Source organism: Colossoma macropomum, unplaced genomic scaffold (assembly GCF_904425465.1).
Source record: "Colossoma macropomum unplaced genomic scaffold, Colossoma_macropomum, whole genome shotgun sequence".
Classification (NCBI taxonomy): Eukaryota; Metazoa; Chordata; class Actinopteri; order Characiformes; family Serrasalmidae; genus Colossoma; species Colossoma macropomum.
Genome location: NW_023494785.1, coordinates 40,515,609 through 40,542,999, shown reverse-complemented (window position 1 = coordinate 40,542,999; position 27,391 = coordinate 40,515,609). Strand labels below are relative to the sequence as shown.

General features: G+C 39.8%; 1 protein-coding gene across 1 annotated transcript in view; it reads right to left on the bottom strand.

The window, feature by feature from the left end:
• Window positions 1-633: 633 nt before the first annotated feature.
• Window positions 634-27,391, bottom strand: part of si:ch73-22o12.1 (nectin-2) — a 112,121-nt gene continuing 85,363 nt past the window's right edge. The window contains exons 7-10 of the mRNA XM_036594824.1: window positions 10,551-10,677; window positions 8,462-8,519; window positions 5,632-5,718; window positions 634-4,010 (exon numbers count right to left, since the gene is read on the bottom strand). Coding sequence (XP_036450717.1) covers window positions 3,834-4,010; window positions 5,632-5,718; window positions 8,462-8,519; window positions 10,551-10,677 — 449 coding nt within the window. The 3' untranslated portion in view covers window positions 634-3,833. The remainder of the gene's footprint in view (window positions 4,011-5,631; window positions 5,719-8,461; window positions 8,520-10,550; window positions 10,678-27,391) is intronic.

The following is a 27,391-nucleotide window of genomic DNA, read 5'->3' as shown; positions in this document are numbered from 1 at the left end:
AAATCCAGCTCTCTTTATCGGATTTCTGGGCATTACTCCGATCTAAGAAATCAGAGTGTGCTGTTTACATGACCATTTGAATAATCAGATAACTGCAGAATCTGATTATGATCAGATTACTGAGTGCATGTAAACACACTCATTACTGCAATAATAAATCAATGGTGTATGAGACTGATGGGTAAAATAAAAAATAAATACACAAATAAATGCAACCTTCCCCCATTTTTATGTTCTATGTCTCAGTTTCATGTAGAACTCATATGTATAATTCAACACAAGAGACAACACATTTGAACCACCACCAATTTATTGAGCTAATACTGTTTATATTAATATCACCATGACTTTTAAAAAACTAAGGATTTCAAAGGTTATTTACTGCATCAATAGGTAATATCCATTAAAATGTCTTGTGCTTTTCACAGTATAAAAGTAGTCAAAAAGGCACAAAAGAAATACAACCTTACGGGGTTGTTCACATGCTCACAGACTCAAAGCCTCCTTCATTTTCCTCCAAAGCAGTTTACAACTGTAACATACTAAACCCTTTATTATAATCTTAATTCAAAGTGAACATTTTTAAGTGTATAACGATAATTATGTAACATGATGTTAAATATCCTGGAACAATACAGTAAAACGCCCAACAGCTGTAGATTCCCTTTAAAAACTATAGGATTCACGATAAAGTACAGCAATTACTGCTTCATTTATGTGCCAGTGATAATGTAAATAGCAAAGTAAAAAAATATATCAGCCCAGTTTATACACGAATACAATAAGCAGCTCCAAGAAGAAAGACAGCGATGGACAGAATGGCACTGGAAAGTTTGGCCAAAGTCCAAAAATTAAAAAAAAGTTAAAAATTAAAAAAATAATCAAAGCTACTGTCGTCTATTTAGACACAATTTGTGGACGTTTTTGGCAATTGCACTCTCTTATTGGTCCATTTTAAAGCGAGTTTTTGCTAGATAATTCATAAAACAGATGGTCTAGGCTTGGGCGATGATACTGTTACCATGTCAACAATCCTGAACGAGAATTGGAGATCAAAGGAATGCAGTCATGAGACTAATAAATTAATATTTAAAAATACAATATATTTAAATGTTTATATTTAAAGCATGTTAAACTCAAAATAACCATCAGAGGGCGCTGCAGGAGACTGTTCAGCGCCACCCTGTGGACAAATTATTAAATGAACGTTTTAAAAAGGGACCAAGTTAGGCTTAAGAATGTCATCTGCTTGTAATATAAGCAATAATACTGAGTGCGTTTACATGCACTTAATAATCTGATAACTGCAGAAAATCAGATTTTGTCAGTAAGTGTTTTGCTGAGTCTCGCGGCAACGCTGCTCGCTTATTTCCCGTACCGCTGTCTGTTTTCGCACATGTACAGATTGAGAAAACTGAAAGAAATCAGAGTAAGAGTTCACATGCAGTGAGAAATCTGATTACTGAGCTAAAATCCAGCCTTTTTTCAGATTTCTTAACAGGATTTCTAGACCTTACTCCGATCTAAGAAATTGGAGTGTGCTGTTTACATGACCATTTGAATAATCAGATAACTGCAGGAATCCAATTATGCATGTAAACGCACTCAACGTCCACTGGGATATTTTAAATGACAATGGCAAGTTTGAAAATGAACATCGCCCAACCTCTAGCTAGCCTTTATTTCAGCTAGCTGATATGAAGGCCATCAAGCAACATTTTTGAGAAAACTGTGCTAATATTTTTTGTCACTGATTGTTATATATAGTCTGAACATGACCGCGATTGCTGATACAGCCTCAACATCTAGCATGCAGAGATGGACATTTGGCTAGTTTGACAAAAAAAAAGTTTTCAGTACATTGTAAAGCCTGACCCAGACTGCATTAGATTAGAAATTCACCATACACCACACATTTTTACAAAAGACCAGTCATACAGCACAGAAGCTTGGATATTATTCAGTTCAAAACCATTAGCGGCTGAAACACAGACTAGCCAGTTTAGCTACAAAGTCATGCTGTCTAATGCTAACAGTGATTGATAAATAAAGTGCGAATCCAATTTGGAATTTCCGTATGAAATCTACTGGTTATTCCTCACCATGATTGCAGACGGAGATTCTGTCAGAGAGTAAGAGAGTAATTATGTCATTTAGCAGACAGAAATGAGGAGAATGGGTGAGGAGGAAGCTAGCATGTGATACAAGGCAGTAGTCTTAAAACGCATTAGATTGACAAGATAGATGGACAATAGACTTTGGCATCAAATGACATTGATCTGATTCTGAATGTTTAAACCAAGGCCCGAAAAATCTAATTGCCACAGTTTTCCCCTCACCTCTGGAGCTACAAAGCTAATAAAGCTAACAAGTAATGCCACCATTTTGCATCATGAAACAATCACACACTGCATCAAGTTGTTAAATAATCTCTAACAGACTTGTCTATGTGGTTTCTGACCCTGTATGACGTACTGTTATCCACAAACATGGATAAAAGTATGTCACAAAGCTAAAAACAATGCTAGCAGCGAACGTTAACCCTGAATTTTGTTTGCACAGTGCTAAACTGGTGGTTAGCAGGGCTGGGACTGGGCTGTATTTTGGTGGTGCTGTAATGTTACCTTGCTCTTAGGGAGTTTTCCCTTGCCACTGTCACCATTGGCGATGCTCATGGGGGCTTGGACCCAGATTTTTCTGTAAAGCTGCTTTGTGATAAACTTTGACTTGACTTGAAAAATTGTTAAGTTGGGCCAAATTTGTGGATATTGTTATTTTTTTATAATTTATTTAAAACTATGGATATGTTACAGCTGTATTATGTGTAGGATAGTTTTTGCATGCACTAAAGGGGGCAACAAAGCCATGATGCCATAAAGCATTAAGACAAAAATATAAGTTTTGACCCAAATGTAAACATTAACGTTAATGGCGGCTTTCACATCAGACCTTTTTAATGCTCGTCGGTGCAACGTTGCAGCAGAGCTGTGTGTGCCAGCAGATCTCTGTTTTAGCAGAATGGGCTGTTAACCTTTGTATGTGTCGCACTGGCTTGAAGAAAAATGACAACTTTGTTGTTACTACTGAATGTTTCCATTTCTTCTTCGGCCGCCATGTTCTTCCTGCGATCTCAGTAAAGCGCATTGGACTTGATGTGAAGGTTCTAGTGCGTTAAATCCGCAGGTGTTTTCCCTGTGTGCCAGCACGCGGGGACATTCAGTCACTGGCCAACTCCCTATTGTGCGTGTAAATGAAGTAAAACCTGGACTGGAGTTTCAGATAATGGATCGGCACACACAGTGCAAACACATTCACAATGGAAAGGAAAAAAATGATCAATTCAATACTTCACTGCTGTCAGAACAAAACCTGATATCTCCAAAATGATAACTTTACAGGAGAAGGAAAAACATATTTTACTTTTAATCAAGTTAATAAAACCAGATCTTTTGTAATTTTAGGCCATTCATTTTGGTCCATTCATCATGAAATTTACACACAATGTAAACGACAACAGTTACTTTCAAGTTATGCCGAAAACTGAAAAATGGAGATACAAGGTTTTGTTCTGACAGCAGCGACTTATAAATCCTGTCTGTTAACTGTCAATGAATTGATAAGTGACCCCAGCCCTAACTATAAGCTTCCATTAGCTTGTTAGCTAGATTAGCTTCGTAACTCCAGTGCAAAACTAAAGATGATAACTTCAAATACCAAAAATGTCTTGGCTCATCAACAACATGCTTTAAACGCTTCACTGGGGAGTTCGAACCACAGTTCACTGCAACTACTATAAAACTTAAAGTGGCTTTTGGGGGCGTCTGGCTCTTTCTCTACACGATCACAGCTGGAGACACAAAGCTGTCCACTCTGGAGACGGAGGGCGTTAGCTGGGGATCTTCACCGTCCACGCTTCCCTCCATCTCTCTGTCCTCCAAACCAGAGGGGGCGCTGTAGTCAAAGGCCTGACTGTGCTCCTCCTCGTCATCGCCATGGTAGGAGTCCAGGTCCTGTCAGAGGAGAAACGAGCGATGGTGTCATTTAGCAACCATGTTACATTAAAAGCTAACAGGCCGTTTAGCGACTGAGTGGACAGAGCATGAGTGGAAGATTAGTCTAGCATGAAACATGTATGATGAGCCAGAGAGAGAGAGAGAGAGAAAGAGAGAGAGAGAGAGAGAGAGAAAGAGAGAGAGAGAAAGAGAGAAAGGCAGAGAGAGAGAGAAAAGTGAGAGAAAGTACAATAGAAACAGAAAGGAGATGGTGAGAAAGACAGAAAGGGAGAGAGAAAATAAGAGAAACAAAAAGAGGCAGAAGGAGTGAGTGAGAATGAGAGAAGGTGAAAGAGAGCAAAGGAAAGAGAAAGAGAGGGTGAAAGAAAGAAATTGGGACAAGAGAGAGAGAAAGAGTGAGACTGGGATAAAGAGAAAGGTAATGTGCGAGAGAGTAAGAAAAAGTGAGAAATAGAAAGGGGAGAGGAAGAAAGAAGGGGGGAAGCGAGAGGTATAGAAACAAACAAAGAAAAAGAAAGAGAAAGTGAAAAAGAAAAAATATATATAGAGAAAGAAAGATATACAAAGAGAGATAGACAGAAAGAGAGAGAAAATAGAAAAGAGGCAGAAGGCGTGAGTGAGAATGAGAGAAAGTGAAAGAGAGCGAGGAAAAGAGAGGGTGAAAGAAAGATTGGGACAAGAGAGAAAGTGAAACTGGAAAAAAGATTGAGAGAGGAAAGGGGAGAGGAAGAGAAAAAAGAGGGGGAAGAGAAAAGAAAAAGTGGGGAAAAAGGAGCAAGTGTATAGACAAACAAACAGAGAGAAAGAATATACATATATATATAAAAGGCAGAGGGAATGAGTGAGAATGAGAAAAGGTGAAAGAGTGCAGAGGGAAACAGAAATAGAGACTGAAAAAGAAAAGTTTTGTGAGAAAGATAGAAAAGGGGAGAGAAAAAGGGGAAGAGAAGAGAAAAAGATAGAGAGGAGGAGAGAGGGAAACAAAGAAAGAGAAAAACAAAGATTATATATATATATATATATATATACACACACACATTATATATAATATAGAAAGTGAAACAGAAAAAAGATACAGAAAGAAATAGATATACAAAGAGAGAGAAAGAGAGAGAGGAGAGAGAGAGAAAGAGAGAGGAGAGGGAGAGAGAGAAAGAGAGAGGAGAGAGAGAGAGAAAGAGAGAGGAGAGGGAGAGAGAAAGAGAGAGGAGAGAGAGAGAGAAAGAGAGAGGAGAGGGAGAGAGAGAAAGAGAGAGAGTGGAGAGAAAGAGAGAGGAGAGGGAGAGAGAGAAAGAGAGAGAGAGAAAGAGAGAGAGGAGAGAGAGAGGGAAACAAAGAAAGAAAAACAGAAAGATTATATATATATATATATATATACACACACACATTATATATAATATAGAAAGTGAAACAGAAAAAAGATACAGAAAGAAATAGATATACAAAGAGAGAGAAAGAGAGAAAGAGAGAGAGGAGAGAGAGAGAGAAAGAGAGAGGAGAGGGAGAGAGAGAAAGAAAGAGAGTGGAGAGAAAGAGAGAGGAGAGGGAGAGAGAGAAAGAGAGAGAGGAGAGAGAGAGAGAAAGAGAGAGAGGAGAGAGAGAGAAAGATTGCTCTCACCGTCATTGGTTCTGTCTTTTGAGTTTCGTAGTAGAGAAGCGGATTCTCAGAGAGGGGGTCAGTCACAGCGACCGCTGGCTCCGCAAACTACAACACAAACATTACATCTTCATTTAGTGACCCTGATCAGCACTTTTTTATGTAAATGCTTTGCAGCAGGAGAGTTTAAGTGACAGTTTAGTGAAGTTCATTTCCTCCATTACTCCATGTGCAGTCGGTCAGGCGAGGCATGTCTGGTGTCTGAAGTTTGCTTCTTTAGTTTTGCACTGGAGCTACGAGGCTAATGTAGCGTTAGCTACGTAATGGAAGCTTTTAGCCAGGAGTTAGCATTGTGCTAACTGCACGCTTAAATCATCACTAATTTGCTTCAAACTGTGTGGAGCTGTTCAGTAAGTAGTCTATAATAAGTCTGTAAGTCTAATAGTCTTGTTTATGTGGTTTCTGACACTGTATATATCTATAAACATAGACGAAAGTACAGATAATATTCAGCCTTTTTGCTGCTGTTCTTACTGCTTTCATGTTCTTTGGTCCATGTTAACAGACAAACATTTGTCATACAGAGTCAGAAACCACATAAAGAAGACTATCACAGATAACTGACTAGCTCCACACTTTGAGGCGAGTGTGTGGTGATTTAGGTGTGCAGTTAGCGCAGTGCTAACTGGTGATGTATTGTTCCATTACTTGTTAGCTACATTAGCCTTGTAGCTCCAGTACACTTTAGACACCATACATGTCTTGGCTGACCGACTACATTTGGGATGAGCTGCAAAAACTGTAAATTTGACTGTTTGCTAAACTCTTGCTTCAAATTAGCGGGCTATTTTCATAGACTCTGCATTTGCATATTAATACATTGTGTACCAAGTCTACAGAAAACAGCAGAGCATCTTCAGCAATAATGAATTAAATCCCCCAATAACAAAGTACACTCATAGCTGCTCAACATCTCAGATTAGTTTGAGACTCAGTGGGACAGAATGGTCTATTTTTGCGCATTAATGATATATATATATATATATATATACCTCAGTGGAAACTTTGCAGGCTTGTTGTTTGATTGCTCTATTTACTGTTGTTGCTTGAAACTGACATGAAACTAAGAGCTTGTTTACACCTCATATTAACACGTTTCATGTTCAGCAGTGGTCAGTTTCTAACCACAGGATGACTGGACAGATTTGGTCACGGTGTGGCCAGTGTGAAGCCCAATCACACCCTCATCCTACATTCACTTGCCAAGGACTCTTGGGCAGAGTTAGCAAGTTAGCATTATTATGTTTTAATTCAGTCATGTGCTTTGTTGCGTTTATTAATAAATATAATTATATAATCGATGCCTCTGATATGTATGATTTATCCAATAACATTGTGAAAACCTTGCCTGGAAACCAAAGGAAGGAAGATTAGGATGATTTGACTCCACACCGGTGAATCACAGTGTTTTGGTGCCGGTTTCATTTTCATCCGGTTCACATCTGATGAAGGCCTTGCATGAAAGGCCGAAAAGTCATGTTTTTAACCAAATAAAGTTGCCCTTTTGCTGAGGATAGAGTGAGTGTTGCACCTTTTCACCTGGGAATATTTTTTCCACATAATTAGGCAAATGCAAGCATCAGAAAACAGACTAGAAAAGTCAAATGCTCACATTTTACATGGCGACAATATAAACAAAAGGTGGCTATTTTAAACACAGTTCAAAAAGCTTAATTTAATTTATATTAGGTCTTAATTTTTCACCTTATAGTAGTTCAACACTATAGACATTCAGTGCGGTCACCTTCGCAAAGCAGTTCCCATTGCTGCAGGTGTAACGTCTGTTAAAAGCACCTCCACGGCAATGAATTAAACAGAGAGACAGTTACCTGACCCAATTACCTGACCCAATTACCTGACCCATTAAAATATGCCCGAAAATTCCTATTTAATTTAATAGTCTAGTAGTAAAAAAACAATGAATTTTCAGACGTTTTATGACCTTACATTTTTCAAATCTATCTCTGTAATCCAATAACACTGACTTTAATTTAATTGTTTCACGTTTTAATCTAGCAGAATGCAGATAATGCACCATAAGATAACTAGCTAAGTTGCTACTGTTAACCCTCTGGGGTCTGAGCACATTTTCTCGATTCGTTCATATCTTCTTAAATTCTCCTTTAAAGGCTCTTCATATAACATGATACTCATTTTTTTCATATCAAAATACTCTGTTATCTACTTTCCAAAACCTGTGCAGCAACTTCAGCAGCTGTAAACTCTCCGCACACCATTTCTCATGTGTCTCCGATGTAGACTGAATGAAGAATGAAGGGTTTCCAGCATGATGGGTCAGTCCATGAGTGTCCATTGGTCAGTTTCACACAGAATGTAGACGGACACACGAATCCACCAATTATACACGGAGAGAGGCAGATGACGTGTATCTCAGCCCCTCTTCACAGCCTCATAACTCCGGATGTGAGTCTCGTAGGATCTCGTGATAAGATGGGATGTAAAGGGCGACTCTACAGATTCAGGAAGTGTTTGAACTGGATTTCTGCTCTGTATTATCGCCAAGATACAGAGACTTACATAGAAACATTGAACTTGACGCACAGCCGGGTTTATAGACACCAGAGGGTTAATGACTGCTGTCTGAACGTTCCTGCGTCTGTTCTCATTTGTTACCCTGCTGTTACTGTGATCTACATAGCTTTATTATTGACTTACCTCTTTATCATCATGCGAATGCAGCTTAATAACACAGCACAGTTGATTTTATACAATCAGAATGCTATGTAAAGTCTGTAAATGGTGGATATTACAATAGCAGTGTTTGACTTACTCTGTCTGAGGTCATGGTGGTCTTCATAGGAGGAGGAGGTTTGTGAGTAGGGGGAGCACTGAAAGACACACATACAATGCATATAAGAATGGGTGTAAAGGTTCAGGTGGAATAAATTGTAGCAGATGGTTTAAGGGTGAATTCCACTAATTTTTCAAAATCTCAGCACAATTAAATGGTCAAAATGAAAACAGAGTCATGCACAGTGGTGCTGATAGAACATCTGAAACATTTAACGCCTCTAAAATGTATCTCACAGAAAGGTATTACATAAAATCTTTATGAATACACTGCCTGATGCTTCACTTCACAGATTTATCACTATTTTACCATCATCAACATGTCTTACAAACAATCAGAAGACAAATGGATATGTTTGTGTTGTAGATATGGTGTCCCCTGGTTCCTATCACCACCACTGTAAAGACACCTGAGTCTCTCTACAATGATCTACTACATCAAACTGTACTGGACTCAAAACAGCCGTTGGGCAGTTGCCGATTACCATCAGTAAACATTTATATTTAGTTACATATTCTTTGTTCAAAGTATTCATTTCTAAAATTGACAACAATTTCAGTACTGAATCCCTCAGCCTCATCCTATTGACAGTATTGATATTTTTGCATCTTTTTCTGTGTTTTCATCCATCAGTGTTCTCTTACTACAATACCCAACATGCATTGAGAAAATACATCATACAAACATTGGGAATCCCCCCCCCCCCAGAGTAAGATAAATAAATGCACTCATGTAGAGGCTAACAAATACAGACGTGATGTTTGGCTTCCTAGCAGTAACGTTAGCTTGGCCACCTTCAAGCAGTGCTCGTAGTTTTTCAAAAGCTCCTCCCACCTTCAAGATACATCATCAGAAGGTGGCTGTTTTTTAGTATTTAAACCAAAAAAATCACACTTTTAGGGCTACGTGGCACAGCTGTAGGAGCTGAGTAGGCATGTTTACAACAGATATAGCACTGATTGCATTTTTCATTTTGTCGGAGTGCCCCTTCAAGAGGTACACTGGTACACTTCAGTGGGGACTCGCAAAAATTTGTGCATTGAAAAAATCTCGTCAAGTAAATTATCTTAAATATAGTCAATCTAATCTAATATTTCTCCTTTTGAGATTGTTGTGAGCTTAATTTAAGATTATTTTCCTCATTTCTAGACATTTTTACTTGTTTTAAGTAATACTATTAAGTATAATTCTCTCACTATATTGGCAGATAAGTTAGCTTGTTTTATGAAATGTGCTTGAAACCAGAAAAATTATCTGCCAGTATAGTGAGATAATTTACTTTAATAATAATGAAAAATTAAAATAAATTTAAGTTTTAATTAAGTTAATAAGTGACCCTTATTAGTCCCACAACCTCCACATTTGAGCCATCCGTGCAGTGAAACACCACATATACACTAGTGAATGCACACACACGCTAGGGGGCAGTGCGCACACTTGCCCAGAGCGGTGGGCAGCCCTATCCACGACGCCCGGGGAGCGGTTGGGGGTTAGGTGCCTTGCTCAAGGGCAATTCAGTCACATACTGTTGGCTCAGGGAATCAAACCAGCGTCCTTCCTAATTCCTTATTATTCCTTCATAATAAGTGCATGACAACCTTAAAATGGTAGATATATGGACTAGATTTAAGATCATTTCACTTGACAGATACTATTTTTTGCAGTGTTGTAATTCATCACAATTTTTTGGGTCTGATCACCATGCATACCAAAAGTAACCGGAACTACTTTCTTGCTCCAGTGTTTCAAAGTTGGCTAACCTTCGAAAGAACAGCTTTGATAAGACATTCTCTCTACACTGTTACAAAATGGAATGGTTGTAGTTTCAAATTCGTGTTGTAATCATTATTTCAAATGTTTATTCATGGAATTCAGCAACTGCCTATTGACTTCTATTATAAGGGTGTGTGAGTTCTTGGGTTTTGTCTTCTTTTCCAAGAACAGGGAAACATGTCAAGTTATTGTCTGTGGTAACAAACCAGATGCTACATGTACATTAAACAGAGATTAGATTGGAAAACATTGGAGTTTGCCTTTAAAGTGCCTATACAAGAGAGAATATACTGACTCTGATTTATTCCTGCGCTGTCGGAGGATGATGACCACAACAGTGACAATGATGGCGAGGAGGAGGACTCCGATAATGGCCCCGATTATAGCGCCTGTAGCTCCAGCTGGCTCCACCAGCTGGGTTTCTGTGAGAGACAGAGAGAGAAAGAGAAATTAAAATAACATTAAAAACTGATCTAGATAAGACGGTACATTTGTCACCAAATATGTTCAGTCAGGAACATAAACTTCCATCTCAGTCCCTCAGAATGTGAAGGAAGACTGATGCAGACGCAAATGTTTAGACATATTCAGAAACGCAGCGTCATTAAACTCACATTTGTGTGTGCATAAACCATTTAAAGGAATATTTCAGACAGAATCCATCATTAAACACGCAGTTCCTCACTTTGAAATCAGTTTGGAGAATCTATGTAATCCACTTAGTAAAAAGAAAGCAGTGTTTTGTTTTGTTTTTTTGTTAAACTCTCAGAAAAGGAGAAAAGATCTCTGTATTCAATCATTGCAGACCACTGTAATCGCTTTGTCGCCCAGTAGGTGGCGATATGAGATTGTGTGGTGAAGCTGCAGAGTGACCTGTACAGTGTTCTCATTTGAGCACAAAGTCCTTCTTTCCTTTTCATTTCTCTATAAAAGTGTCATGTCCCTGAATAAATGGGTTCTAATAAATATCTCCGTTTGAAAACCAAGGTTGCTTTGAAGCTGACGCTGGGGTCCAGGACCTGAACATGGCACAGACATAAATGAGAATATCCTAGACAGCTAACAGCATTACAACACAAAGCCAGGTCTAAATGCCTAATTACAAAGACAACTACATATGAATCTACGTCCAAATGGCTATAGACTTCTACTTAGACCAGATAGCTCTCTACATAGACTGCTACATATAAAGGTACAACCAAATGACTGTCTACATAGTCTACTACATCTAAATCTAGGTCCAAACAGCCATAGACTGCTACATATAAAGCTAGTTCCAACCAGCTAACTACATAGACTACAACATATAAATCCAGGTTCAAACGGCTAACTATATAGACTGTCACATATAAATCCAGGTCCAAACGGCTAACTATATAGACTGTCACATATAAATCCAGGTCCAAACGGCTAACTATGTAGACTACTACATATAAATCCAGGTCCAAACGGCTAACTATATAGACTGTCACATATAAATCCAGGTCCAAACGGCTAACAATGTAGACTACTACATATAAATCCAGGTCCAAACGGCTAACTATGTAGACTACAACATATAAATCCAGGTCCAAATGGCTAACTATGTAGACTACTACATATAAATCCAGGTCCAAACGGCTAACTATATAGACTGTCACATATAAATCCAGGTCCAAACGGCTAACTTACAAAATCTTAAAAACAAACTGGTGAACTGATGATATGAAGTTTGTCCTGCATTTTTTTTAACCAAATGAACTGACTTTTTGGACTATATGAACATCTTAATTCATCAAAACACCCCCTAGAAACCTATTTTGAACTGTCACTGGTCAAGATGCTCACAACACAGTGAGAATCAAAAATGATAATCAGCAAAATGAAACTCTGCACAGCCCAAAGTCCATTATCATTCATCTGCATGGCAAATCAGCTTCATTTCAAGAGTACAGACAGTGATGTCACATTACAACACATGAATATGTAAATGAATCAAGCCTGTCTTAAAGGCACAGCAATTAACTACTGTTACGGTAGGGGAGAGAAAAAGAAAGCACTAAGCCTTCTGTGTCATTTTTCTACCTGCTACCATTTTTCCTTCCTTCTCCCAGTCAAGCTCATTATTGCATCGGATTTGTTGCCATGGACGTGTGCCGCCTCTTTGATATGAGAGAGAGAGAGAGAGAGAGAGAGAGAGAGAGAGAGAGAGAGAGAGAGAGAGAGACAGAGAGCTGTGACAGATACTTGGCCAACCGGAAAGACCAGCTTACAAGGACAAACAGTACAATAGAAGGCAAGAAGAGAAAAAGAAAGGAAACAAAGGAGGCTACGGACAAAAGAGGCGAGTATCGACTAAAAACAAAAGGCCATGGGCTGCTATTAGTATGGACAGAGAAACAGAGGGCTGTGTGGCCTGTCAATCTAGAACTCTCTGGTGTAATCTGGCAGTAATAAAAGCCCCGAAAACATAACATAGAGCATAGAGGTCAACCAAACCGTGACGAATGTCACACTCGGTTCTCAGGTCTCGTTTCTCACTGGCACACATTAGATATAGTTGCTGATACAGATGGCACTGATACAACAGCAGGTATCGGTATCAGTATCGGCCGAACAGAGTGTTTGGGTAGTTTGAGCATAGCCAACCCTTACAAACTGCTTCTTCGAGGCGTCTTTAATAAAGACAATGGCTACACACAGAACCATCAGAACTCAAAGACCCATTTGTCTTGCATAGTTAAATGGTTCTTCGTGATGAGGGACCTGTTGTATATGCATATGTTCGTCAAAAAAATCTGTCTATGATTCTATGTAGTGTCAAAATGTGTTCTGCTATTGTTACAACAGGGTACTGCATCATAAAGATGACCCCAAGTGACCTTCATGGTGCAATGCGAAGGTCAGTAGCCCTTTCACAAATTTTGGAGAAAGTGTGATTTTTGAGTCATGGTTAGAACAGTTCAGTTTAGGAGAACCAAGAAAATGTGTAATTATTATAATAATGTTTATTCATGCCACCTGACTTTTCAGACTAATTTAAAATTAAACAGGCATCTACTTAGACACCCGTAGAAACATTTGTCCTTGAACTTGAGTTTATATTTACATTTTTTCAGATTAATAAACATTATTATAATAATTACACATTTTCTTGGTTCTCCTAAACTGTTCTAACCATGACTCAAAAAATCATACTTTTTCCAAAATTTGTTAAAGGGCTATTGACCTTGGCATTGCACCATGAAGGTCACTTGAGGTCATCTTTATGATGCAATACCCTGACCCTCTTTGGTAAAAGTATGTCAAAATAAAAGTTGACTTTGGTTGTGCCACCTGACATTTGAGGAAGTAAGAACTTGCGGATAAAGTTTTTCAGTGAGTTAAGCAATTTTAATGTTGCCTTATTTTGCAACAAAGTTTTTATTTTAAAGTTTTCAAACAGAAAATCACGCCATTCTGTTTTATTTAGAATTTTATGCATCTAAATCATCCTTTTTGATAGTTTACCTAATACATATATATGGTTGGATGGTTGCACCACCTGACATTTTTAGACTTTTGGAGACAGAAAGTAACTAAAATGAATTCTATATGGATGCACTGAAAATGTTTTCACTTAAAAAAGCTTTCGGTGAGTAATTTGCTGTATGTCATGTATTTATCAAATTTTTGGGGGGAACATAATGGACTTGGACACAAAAAATGTCAACACCCCATTAAACAATAATGAACTAAAAATTTACAGCCTTTTTTTATCAATTCCACAGAAATCATTAGGCCTTCTCCGTAGGCCTACAAGGCCTTAAAGGCTCCCCACCGGTGGAGATGGCCTGAGAAGCGTGAGAGAGGTACTTAAAGAAAGTGAAGGTCAATGCAGACAAAGATGGAAGAGGGAGTATACGTGGTGCGGGTTATATGTGCATGTGTGGCTGCAAAAACTACACCATGAGAAAAAAAAAAAAAACCCTCCATCATCCACACAACATTGACATCTCAATTTATAAAGGCCTGAGTGCAGCTCTTTCTATGTGTGCATGTGAATAATAACGTATAAACTCAGTCATGTCGCAGCTGACAAAGCAATGAAACATATAATTATTCATTCAATTTCAGACCAAATCTAATTTATACAGACACACCATACAACACCAATACAACACTAATCACAGCCACTACACATACAGGCCACACTGAAAGACCAGTACTACACATACAAGCACAGACCTCATTTCCCCACTGTTTACAGTTTATACGCTGTGAAATTAAGGTTCTGTGTAGGTACATTTTTGTTCAGATTTTTGTTCCTTAAATATGTTTTTCCAGTTTAAAAATACGTATTTTTACCTTTTCATAACAATGTTTTAAAACTGAACAATAAAATAAAAAGCCTGGAGACGAGACGGGGTGTGTGGAGTCAGTACAGCTTAGAAAATATCACTGAAGTGGATTACAATTACATTCCCTGACTAAACGTACTGAGATGTACCCTTGAGGGTCCCACCCCAGTGACAGTTTCTTAGAGTGTAGGCCAAATGTCTGGAAAAACACAAACACTGGAAAAAAAAAAAAATCATAGCGCTGTCAAAGTTAATGCACTAAATTATCAACACTAATGTTTTTTACACCATTAAGGTATTTTTCTAGTTTGCCCTTCGACTAGTAGTGTTTGAAATTATTTCTCCGAACTGTTATAACAGTTCGATACAAATAAGCGCAAATAACACAACAGAAGCATATTGAAGCAGGAATGACTGTAATGTTTTCCAAATTCCAGAAATATTTGATGGTCAGAGGCACGAGTGTATGGGATAAACATATGAGACAAATGACTTTGACAAAGCTGAAAATGGCTTCTTATTCAAAATTACACTTTTAATGGTGCAGCATTTATAGTCGGAGTGGAAAACCAAGCCAAAAAGCTGCCAAACAAGATGTGAAACAGCATTTAGCATCTGCAGGCCAGCCCTGCAGGGCTTGTGTTAGAAAGCAATATTGACACTGGGATATCTATATAGTGCTAAGTTTGTTTTTTTTGGTTTTTGCACAACAAATATATTTCAGATTTACTTTGGTTGGTGGAACTGGTGAAAACTTGGAGACATTCCAGAATAAAAGGCCACTCTTAACCTTCAATAATTCATTTATTTCAGCATCTAAAATGATTTTATTTGAAAATATATATACACCGAAAACATCAGATATAGATTGTTGGCCATATGGCCCACTACTATCTTCCACCCACCCGTGGCAGTGCAGGCTGAAGCCCAGATGCATGTTGCTGGAGTACAATCTGTGATTGTAGCCCTCTCGTTCAAATACAGCCTTTAAATGACTTTTAAAGCGATACTTCCAGCAGACTGACATCATGAGAGTCCTTCGGATAAACCAACGAGCAGTCTCATACATACAGCGCTCGTCTGAGCTGAGGACTAAACGCAGGCCCTGCGCTTCAGCCGTCTGAGGATTAAACTGGTGTCAGCGACACGGCTGGTGTGGGTGTGAGTGTGTGTTGTGTCTCCGGGGAGAGCAGTGAGGTTTCTGCCAGTGCACATTAAAGGCAGCAGACAGTCGCCACAGGAGGAGGCCAAACTCCATCCTCTACAAGGTCACAAACACAGAGCTGCTAATTCAGCTTTACAGCGAAACCGCCACGCTTCCTTCTCCATCCGCGCACTCATTCAGATCACATTTCACCTGAGGACGCCTTCAAACACACACACACACACACACACACACAGAACGTAGGACGTTTAATACCTCCAAAACTTTAATCAACACTCATTACGAGCTCTGTGAGAGCTGAGTTCATTAAAGCTTCATTAGAAGGAGTGTGTGTGTGTGCATTTGTTTGTTTTCATGTATTTTCCAGACCTGATTATGTAGAAAAACTATACAAAAAAAAAACAGCCTGACTTTATGGCAAATCCAGTAATAAACAGGACCAACAAAATGTTCCAGTTGTACTAAAGCTCGATGTTTATTTTTCAAAACAAAGAGCAAATTCATTTCTATTGTGTTACTGAGGTTAAGATTAGGCCTAGAAAAGTCTGCATATATTACTTATGTAAATATACACTCTATGGACAAAAGTGTAGGGACACTTACACATTATACCTACAGGAGCTGAAATGACAACACATTCTAAGTCCATAGGCATTAATATAGAGTTGGTCCTCCTTTGCAGCTCTAACAGCTTCCACTCTTCTGGGAACCTTTTTACAAGATTTTGGAGAGAGTCTGTGAGGAATTTTGCGCATTCATCCAGAAGAGCATTTGTGAGGTCAGACACTGATGTTAGACGAGAGGGTTTGGCTCGCAATTTCCTTTCTAGATCATCCCAAAGGTGTTTGATGGGGTTGAGGTCAGGGCTCTGTGAGGGCCAGTCAAGTTCTTTCACACCAAACTCACCCGGTCAGGCCTTTATGGAGCTGCTTTGTGCACTGGGGCTCAGTCATGCTGGAACAGAAAAGGTTTTTCCCCAATCTGTCCTCACAAAGCTGGAAGGATAGAATAGTATAAAATGTCTTGTTGCTGAAGCATTAAGATTTCCCTTCACTGGAACTAAGGGTTCTAGATCAACCCCTGAAAAACAATCCCATATCATCATCCCTCCTCCACCAAACTTTACAGCTGGCACAGTGCAGTCAGGCAGGTAATGTTGTCCTGGCATTCGCCAAACCCAGACTCGTCCATCAGACTGACGGATAGAGAAGCGTGATTCATCACTCCACAGAATATGTTTCCACTGTATAATATATATATATATATATATATATATATATTTGGACATATTACTATGTATAGATATTTACATATGTAATAGAAATGGGACATACTATTATTAAATACAGATACTTACGAATGGGGTATATATATGACATATACATATGTCCTGACAAGGCATAAAAACCCATGTGAGTGTGTGAAGTGGAGTTTTGGTCTACTCAACTACTGACCCCACAGGCACACACTACATTAACCCTATTAACCTCTAACCGCAACACACACAGCTGCGGTAGAGCTCATTATGATTTTGGTGCGGTAGTGTGTGTAGCGTGTGCTCTGGGGCAGCTGTGTGTTTGAGATGCAGATGTGTGAGAGTTTTCGCCCACGGCCCGAACAGCGTCTGAACCAACAACCTCCCCATTACTGAGCCATTACCCCGATTACACTGCAGCGCCAAGCTCTCTGCGTGTGTTTGCGTGGGCTTGTTTACCTGTTAACTCGCAGTCCTTCAGCTCCATTAGACGGCACTCATGAATTACAGGCCAGTGACTGCAGTGTTTTCCTACCGGGGGTCAATCTGTGACCTCACAACAACTTGATTATTATTCTTTGGGAAATTATTCATCATAAAATCTTAAATTTTACCATGAATCAACTCATTCAGCTGATTTGATCTGACATATTATTTTGGTACAATTCATGAGGATTTTTAAAAACTACGCAGTAGTGGAACGTAGCGCATGGGTTCTCCACCTTTTTCACCTCAAAGCCTGCTTATTTATCACTAGACAGTATAAAGGCCCACAGGCAAACTAAGTTTTTCGGACCACATCACACATCTTTCGCATTACTGTCACTAAAAGAAGCTCTGGCTTGATGTTTAGGTCTCAAATACTCAAAAGATATAATCACAATAGTAGATAACTCCCTCCTCAGAAGACACGTCCTCTTCAGCGTGCTCACAATCTCAAGGGAAGGGGTCTGAAGACCAACCCATGCCACAAAACGTTCCCCTTCACGTTGCATGCAATTACACATTTACACAGGAGAGGTCTCCAGATTATCTTACGTAGTGTAGTTTTGGGTAAACGACAAATTGTCCTTAGATTGATGTACTTTTAAACCCGTTTCCATCCGTTCCTAAAAGCATGTTTCAAACTCTCTCGAAAGCAGCTCTAGCATTAGCGCATGCCTGCGTTAGCCCAAATATTCCAAACATTCTCGCCCGTCCCGCACACCACAGGCCACAGTGGGGGACAACACACCCCAACGTCTATAGAAAATCACACAGCCTTGCACCACGAACACACACTACAGACAGAGAGAGAGAGAGAGAGAGAGAGAGAGAGAGAGAGAGAGAGAGAGAGAGAGACTTCAACTGATGTCAGTAACTGATGATAATAATGAAATGAACTGAAATTTAGATAGATAGATAGACAGATAGACAGACACAGACAGACAGACAGACAGACAGACAGACAAACAGATTAATAGACAGATAGACAGATAGATAGATAGATAGATAGATAGATAGATAGATAGACAGACAGACAAGACAGACAGACAGACAGACAGACAGGTAGATAGATAGATAGATAGATAGATAGATAGATAGATAGATAGACCAGACAGATAGAAAGACAGACAGACAGTTAGATAGACAGACAGATAGATATAGACAGACAGACAGATAGATATAGATAGACAGACAGACAGACAGACAGATAGATAGATAGAGAGACAGACAGACAGACAGACAGATAGATAGATAGATAGATAGATAGATAGATATAGATAGACAGACAGACCAGACATATAGATAGATAGACAGATAAACAGATAGATAGATAGATAGATAGATAGACACTAAAACTGTGCTCAAACTTTTGCATACAAGTGTAGATGGATAAATGGGGTGATTAGATAGATAAGTAGATCATTTTCACTTAGAAAATCAACAAAACATCATTTTACAAGGGCACCCAAACTTTTGCACTCCACTGTACTGGCACGAGACAAATTAAAACGAAAAGAAAATTGTCACTGTGGTGGGTTCCACATCTCACCATGGCTACTAAGCGAAGACACCATCGTTACCGTGACGAAACAATGACATTAAAATAACCTAAAATGACAGTGGTGAACAGCCACCCTTAGGCTGCTGCAGATACGTCGCGAAGAAGACATTCTCAGTCCAAATACAACCATATTTTGACCGTCGGCTGATGTCATAGACAGTCTTCCAAATGACTTCTTTCATACCTGCAAATACGAACAGGGCTTTCACACTCTCCCTCTCTCCAGGGGTCAAGGTGGGTTTAAAGGAGACGTTTTGAGTACACTTGTGTCTGCACAAGCATTTCTAACTGTGAGGGGGTGCGAGTAACAGGAGGGGCTATTTAAACGGCTGTGTAGGATTAGAACACTCACAGCCAATCTGCATATCCAGCCAGCGGGCTGAGCAAGGAGGAGGTGACCATGCAAAGCCTGTTACAGGCACACATAAGACCGCCCTGGTGCCTCTCGCTCTCTCTCTCTGAGTGGTGTCTCTCAAAGGAGCCACAACCCATAACGACAGTCAAACTAAACACGCATTCACTTCAGCTCCCACGGAGAGAGAGAGAGAGAGAGAGAGAGAGAGAGGGAGAGAGAGAGAGAGAGAGAGAGAGCGCGAGAGCGTTTCCATCACTAATAACCATGAAAAGATGCTCTCAGAAGCTCCGTTAATGGATTTCTGTGTGCCTTAGTGATCCCTATAGGCCTCTAATGCAGAGTCAATGACTCTCTTCTTCTCTCTTTCACACTCTCTTCCTGTCTTTCTCGTGCTCGCACGCGCACATGCTCATAAAATTCGCACAGGTTTTGCGAGGAAACTCAACAGCGAGGCAACAGCAATACAGGCAGCAAGAAAAGGGCCATAAATCAACACGATAGCAGGTGTGCTTTATGGCCACATTCGACATTCAACATCAAAACACGGGCTTATCGCAATCCAGCAGGAATCCAATATCAGAATATCACTGCATCTTACTACGCCGAGCGCATATCAGCGCTTCTGCCGAGACAGACATCTTCCAGCAAAGCGCCAGGACGACGGTCTCCAGGGTGACGGCTGCATCGGAGTGAATGAGAGATTCCCACTGGAAGATGAGAGGCTGCATTCTGATTAGCACATTTGCATTCATTCTAGTAAACACCTACCTGTCCATAGGGACTCGATAAAGCTAAAACTTTCAGTCTTTCAACCTCATATAGCTCAACTTCAGCTTCAGGGTTCTGAATTAGGGTCACTGTGATATAAGATAAGGTCTTAATAACCATAACATTAGCTAGGCTAGCACTGCTGTTGGCTAAGTTACCAACAGCATGGGAGAAATAACAGCTACCTAGATAGAAAGCCAGCTAGCGACAACATGACTGGTGTGTAAACAGCATTAGCTAACATTAGTAAGTTAAAATGTGGTGGTTTCAAGTCGTACGCCTATGCTAATGCCACAGAACATGACTTAGCTAAAACAAAATAAGCTGACGCGAGACATTGCTACACTAGTCTACACTCATACATGAGAAAAAAACACACGAGGAAGTTTCAGACCACGTTTTGTGTTACATTTTCCTGTAATTTCTTGGGTACAGCTCTTTAAAACTGCTCTGTATGCTGGTACACTAGCTAGCGCAGTAAAAATAGACTCTAGGTATACATCCATACATTCAATATGTATGGATGTATACCAACAGTGTCAATGCAACATGCAATATTTATGGATGTATACCCACAATGGCAGTGCAATAGGCAATATGTGTGGATGTATAAACAAAACCTTGCCTAGAACCTGCCACATTGTCTCCTTGCAGCCACTGTAGGTATACATCCATACATATTGCATGTTGCATTGACACTGTAGGTATACATCCATAAATATTGCATGTTGCATTGACACTGTAGGTATATATCCATACATATTGAATGTTGCACTGCCACTGTAGGTATACATCCATACATATTGCATATTGCACTGCCATTGTGGGTATACATCCATACATATTGCATGCTACATTGACACTGTAGGTATACATCCATACATATTGCATATTACACTGCCATATAATAGTGTATGGCAATACTTTTGCTCGTTACTGCTCTTTACTGTACTTTCTGCTGCTGTAATAGACGACTTTCCCTCTGGGATCAATAAAGTGATCAATCAATCAATCAATCAATCAATCAACCTATCTATCTATCTATATATCTATCTATTCAGCTCCCTATATTTAGCTCTTTACACAGCATAGATCAATTTAATACATTAGGGGAACCTATGAAAGGGTTCCTAAGGTCATGGTTAACATCATAGGGTCATACAGGGAACAATAAGGAGCAGATTTTCCAATAGGAGCCCACTTGCTAGGCTAGCCTTACCCCTGGTGAGCTAATCGCTAACTAACTTCTAATATAAGTTAGCAAACTTTGTGATTTAAACCATTTTTTGATAAGTCAGACTGTGGAATACATGAACATTCTGAAGAACTGCTTGGTCTGATTTAAATGTGATGCACTGTCCTTCTTTTATTGTTGCTGCTAGTTGTGTAGCCCTTAGTTTGCTAACTAGCAAGTTAGCAGAATAAGGTAACAAATGAGATGGTAAAATGAGGAAATGGTGAGGGAAGGTTGACGAGCATGTTAAAAACAGCATTGAAATGATAAAAATGGAGGGTAGATGTTCTCTTGATGATGTGCTCAAAGATCCCATTGTTAGCATGACTTGTTAGCCAACTTCTGTTATGTTTTGTAATGTTCAATCAGAGCATGTTTTAATAGGCAGCATATAAACACAATTTCAGATGTTTTTGCTGAACATATAACTTTAGAATATGTCAATTTCTGAACATACCTGAAGTATGGAGTATGAATATGACTGAGGCAAGAAGAGAACATAGAAGCCTGGGAACGTAGGACTGTGTCTAAAAATGACAGAGGGAACATTGGGCCCTTGAAACATAGAGCCGATTCCTAGAAATGAATTAGAAGATTAAGGGCCTAGGGACAGAACCCTGGGAACACAGGGATGACCACCACCACTTAGCATGCAATACATCTGCGACAGTCCATACCTCTCTGGATGGAGCGTCTGAGGCTGAGACTAGGTGGCCGTAATTATAACTTTAATTTAATATGTTTAATAAGTTTTAGTACCGTCCGAGTACACAAACTGATTTCAAGTGCTTTTGCTGTGGTAACAGTGTGGAGCACACTAGCAAGAGTTCTGCACATTAGCTAAGCACCTTAACTAGAGGTCAAGTACATGAATTGGAGGAAGGCTTGATGAACAAAGTCAAAAGGCAGTGTTTTCAGTGTAAACAGTGCATGATCTACCATTGCTGAGCTCTGCTCCTACTTGCCTTGATGATGCGATCTTAGGATAGTGTCACAGTGTCGCAGAAAGAACCCGCAGAGTGCAGGTCAGGACATGAGCAAGAATGACGAGCATGCAGTCAATCCCATCCCAATCGGGCTCCTCTATCAGCAACCACCTGGGATACCATAGCAATGGCCTAGAAACACCTTTACAGCCCCCTGAATATCATAGCAACAGCCTAGCAACACCTTAGCGACAACATGGGATACAATAATGATGGTCCAGCAAGACATTAGCAACCACTTGGGATTCCATAGCAACACCATAGTGACCACGTTGGACACCATAATGGCGGTCCAGCAAGACCTTTGCAACTACCTGGGATTCCATAGCAACACCTTAGTGACCACGTGGGACACCATAATGATGGTCCAGCAAGACCTTACCAACCACCTGGGATTCCATAGCAACACCTTAGTGACCATGTGGGACACTGTAATGACAGTCCAGCAAGACCTTAGCAACTACCTGGGATTCCATAGCAACACCTTAGTGACCATGTGGGACACCGTAATGGCGGTCCAGCAACACCTTAGTAACCAGCTGGGATTCCATAGCAACATCTTAGTGACCATGTGGGACACCATAATGGCAGTCCAGCAAGACCTTAGCAACCACCTGGGATTCCATAGCAACACCTTAGTGACCATGTGGGACACCATAATGGCGGTCCAGCAAGACCTTAGCAACCACCTGGGATTCCATAGCAACAGCCTAGCAACACCTTAGCAACCTGGAAATACACTAGCAAGAGTTTTATGTTCTACACATTAGCTAAGTGTTGTAGTTGGAAGTCAAGTATGTGGATTGGAGCAACGCTGGGTGAACAAAGTCAAAGTCAAAAGGTCACAGCTCGAGACTGGGAATGATTTAATGCTCTTTCGTCTTGTTTAATCCATAAAAATGCCCAACTTACAGCAAGCCTGAGGCTGCACTCCACACTCTTACTCACACATTCTTTGAGATGGAGATCAACCGAACAACCCTGTTAAAAGGATCTGCGCTGCTCTCTGAAAAACGCAACGTCTCTGATTTTCATCTTCCGCGAGGAGGACGGAGATAAAAGAGAAGGAGAGCGCTCAGACGGTTTTTTGGCCCGTTCACAGAGACCCGTTCTCTCTCAGCTCCTGTCAGAACAGGCTACTGTCATGGCAGATTAGGTAAAGCCACTGGAGGCATTCTCAACGCTGACGCGACCCGACATGGCTGCGCTGAGGAGATTTATACATTTATTTAAGGTGAAACCATGTTAGGTTTGAGATTAGTTGGCACCGGCCGCTTGCGAACGGGGGAATGTAACAAATGTCAGGACCAAAACAACCACACAGCCCAAGGCTCCACTGGCCAGGGCCTACAGGACTTGTGCCAGACATGGTAGCCAAGGCCGGCGATGCCCCAGGTGCGCAAAAAGACAGAACTTGTTATCAGGAGTGGACGAATAACATGAAATGTATTTTGATACCGAATACAAAATACCCAGAGGAGGGAAAGATGAGTAGCTCGCAAACCTCCACTTCTAGTGATCATTCAGCTGAATAAGGACTGGTATCTGTGAAACAGAACAAATGTGCAGCAGCAGGCAGGAGTTTAAAATAGATCAGAGTTCTCCCTCTGATTCCTCACAGCTCACTAGCACAAAGTACAGAAAAGGAATAACAAGGCACTTCAGCAATGACATAAAATCTTAATTAAAGTTTAAATTTAAAACAATCATGTTGTTGGCAACATATTGGACATGTCTATGGTGCTAACAGATCTATGGCACTAACAAGACTATGATGCTAACAGGTCTATGGGGCTAACAGGGTCATGGTGCTAACAGGTCTATGGCAATAACCAGTCTATGGCGCTACTAGGTCTATGGCACTAACATGTCTACAGTGCTAACAAGTCTATGGCACCAACAAGTGTCTAACGGTAAGACATCTATGGTGGTAAATTGACAATGGCACAAACAGGTCTGTGGCATGGTCTATGGCACTTACAGGTCTATTGTGCTAAAAGGTCTATGGCACTATGATGTCTCTGGCAATAACAAGTCTATGGCACTAACAGATCTATGGCTCTAAGACACTAACAAGTCTATGGCACCGTGGCACTAACATGGCACTAGCAGGTCTATTGCGCCAAAAGGTCCATAGCACTAAATGGTCTATGGCACTATGAGGTCTCTGGCAATAAAAAGTCTATGGCACTAAGAGAACTACGGCTCTAAGACACTAACAAGTCTATGGCACCGTGGCACTAACATGGTGCTAACAGGTCTATGGCATTAAATGGTGTATAGCCCTGAAAGATCTCTGGTAATAAGAAGTCTATGGCACTAAGAAGTCTAGAGCACTGAGAGGTCTATGGCACTAACAAATCTCTGGCTTTAAGATGCTAACAAGTCTATGGCAGTAACAGGTCTGTGGTACTAACAAGTCTACAGCACTATAAGGTCTATGGCACTATCAAGTCTAAGGCACTATAACAGGTCTATTGCTCTACTTTGGAGCTGGAATACTAAAGTAGGCCGATATGGTGCAAATGGAGTTAATACAGGAGGTCCCCCTTGGCAATTAATTGGCCATGGTGCAAGGAAGATTTCTAGTGCAGATGAAAGTGACCAATTTTACCCTTTCTTAATATCGCAAAACAAGGTACGGAACAGTTTCGGTTACAAAAATGCAGTTTTTTTTATTGTAAACAGTGTATTGGGGTACGTCTGCCATTCCTGATATCAGATCCTACTTGCATCTAAGGGTATCGTCACAGGAAGCTGTCATAGTGTCACAAAAAGGACCCACAGAGTGCAAGTCAGGACATAAACAAGAATGATGGTATGCAGTCTTGCAATCATGCTTCTCCATCACCAGATCTCAGAAAATGTTTCCAATAGACCGTCTCAGATTTCAAGAGATTGGGTTCCATAATGTGTCAAACAAGCAACTCTGTATCTTCAGTTTTGGTAGTTAAACACAGCTTAAAGCAAAGAAGAGTCCCTGAAAAATTAATGCACCTTGCATCAATAGTTCAAAAGTAATGACTAGGCCTGGGCAGTAGGCCAGTGCAATTGCCTATCGGCAATGACTGACAATTAACTGGGTGACGGTGCTTCAAAGGCAATCATCATGATGTTGGGAAAATGAACTGACAGAACTGAAATTAGAGAGGACTAACTTAACTTTAGCTTAACTAAATGACAATAAATAATATGTACATATAGTGTTTTATTCTATTTTAATGTTAAACCATCGGATTATTGAAGGCATTAATAAGCCATTCGGCTACACCAGAGCACATTTTCCACTGTCTCTGCTATGGGTTTAGCAGAGTGTGACATATCATCAGAGGAAAATTCTGCTTAAGTGTCCTGATTGCTCTGATAAAATAATCTGTTGTCAAATTCTGAAAATATAATACTTCATGGGTTCCCACAGTGACCTAAAGCTGAAATCTAGAACACCTCTGGACAGAAAACACGTCATTTTTTAAAATATATGGAAGTCACTTACTTATTTGCACACGTTTAGCAGTCTGAGGTTTCTCCACAAGGGGGAGCTTTTACCACATTAGTTACTTTTGTGTGCGGCATTTAAACAGAAGAAACAGCCATGAACCCACACCAGCAGGAGCTCAAGGATGCATGTGTTTACAGCTTTCAAAGTGGCAGGTGATACAGTTTATTACCAAAAGATGCTAAATCTTTCGGGATAAATAATATTATTTAATACGTGTTGAGCTTCTAGATCTCAGAAACAAGCTTAAAATATTGCACAATATGACTTCATATCCTGAAAGTATTAAAGGAATTTGAGATGGTCAGCTAGGAGAACGTCTGTGATTTCACATGGTGGATCCTGTTACTATTAAATTTGACTATTTTTGCTATTAATATAAAAAGCTTTGTTTTTCTAACATACAGAAATCTTTTTTTGACAACAACTTGATGAATGAAAGTCATTCTTGGGAGTCCTTGTACGGTAACTGAGAATATCGGATGGGTTGCTTTTCTGTGTAAAGTGCAGGAGCGTGTCACACCTTGGCCTCTTGGCACCACAGCAACACTCTGGAATCAGGGCATGTCCACACTGTGCCCAGTGAGCATGATCTGCCCCTTAAATACTTTGTGTCTGACCTTAGAGATTCCATCTAGAGTGACAGTTGTAAACACTGAGGGCCAGTGAAAAACTACAAATGGATGGGTTTTTCTGGCTCATTACTTACAGATAAAATATGGAACTGGAATTCTTGCAATTATAACTGACCATACAAATTTTACACTACATATAAACACTAATGGCAAAATACTTCAAATATAGTGTCAAATGAAATGTACAGTTTCCAAGCTCCAAATGTAGTTGATCAGTCAAAGTGCCTGAAGTTTCAGCTATCAAGTAATTGATGCCATGAGACGTACTTTTTATGATTTAGGCCAGCGGTTTGCACAATGTTAGCTTCCATTACTTGTTAGCTTCAGCCGTATGCAAAGGTTTGGTGCCTAAAATGTGCAGAAGCATGCCATATTTAACTCTCTATTGCAAACATTAAGAGAGCAATATGTTTTTTTTTTAACATAATACATGCAGGGTCATTTTGCGGTAGAATGCCTTGTGGCAACATTGTGCAACAATAGAAATGATGAGTATTATATAGAAAAACTGGAATTTTTATCTAAATATTCGGAACATAAACTGAGCACCTATGCAATTTGTTGATCTTTAAAGTCTATAAATACTTGAAAAAATTATGATGATGATGATGAATGATTCAAAGAAACCACATTCCACGATAAAACCTGTTGGAATACTGTTTTGATTTCTTGAACACCAAACAGTCACTTAAACCCACAAATAAGACTTAAACCTATGCTGAATCATAACAAAGAATCAAGTAATTCTCTAAACAAAACTAATAACTGATGACTGCTACCTGACATAATTGACTGGAAGAGCCTTTTGGCCTCAAAAGTTGCATATGTTAACATTATAAGCTAGACTTCCAAAAAAAACAAGCAAAAGCACACAAA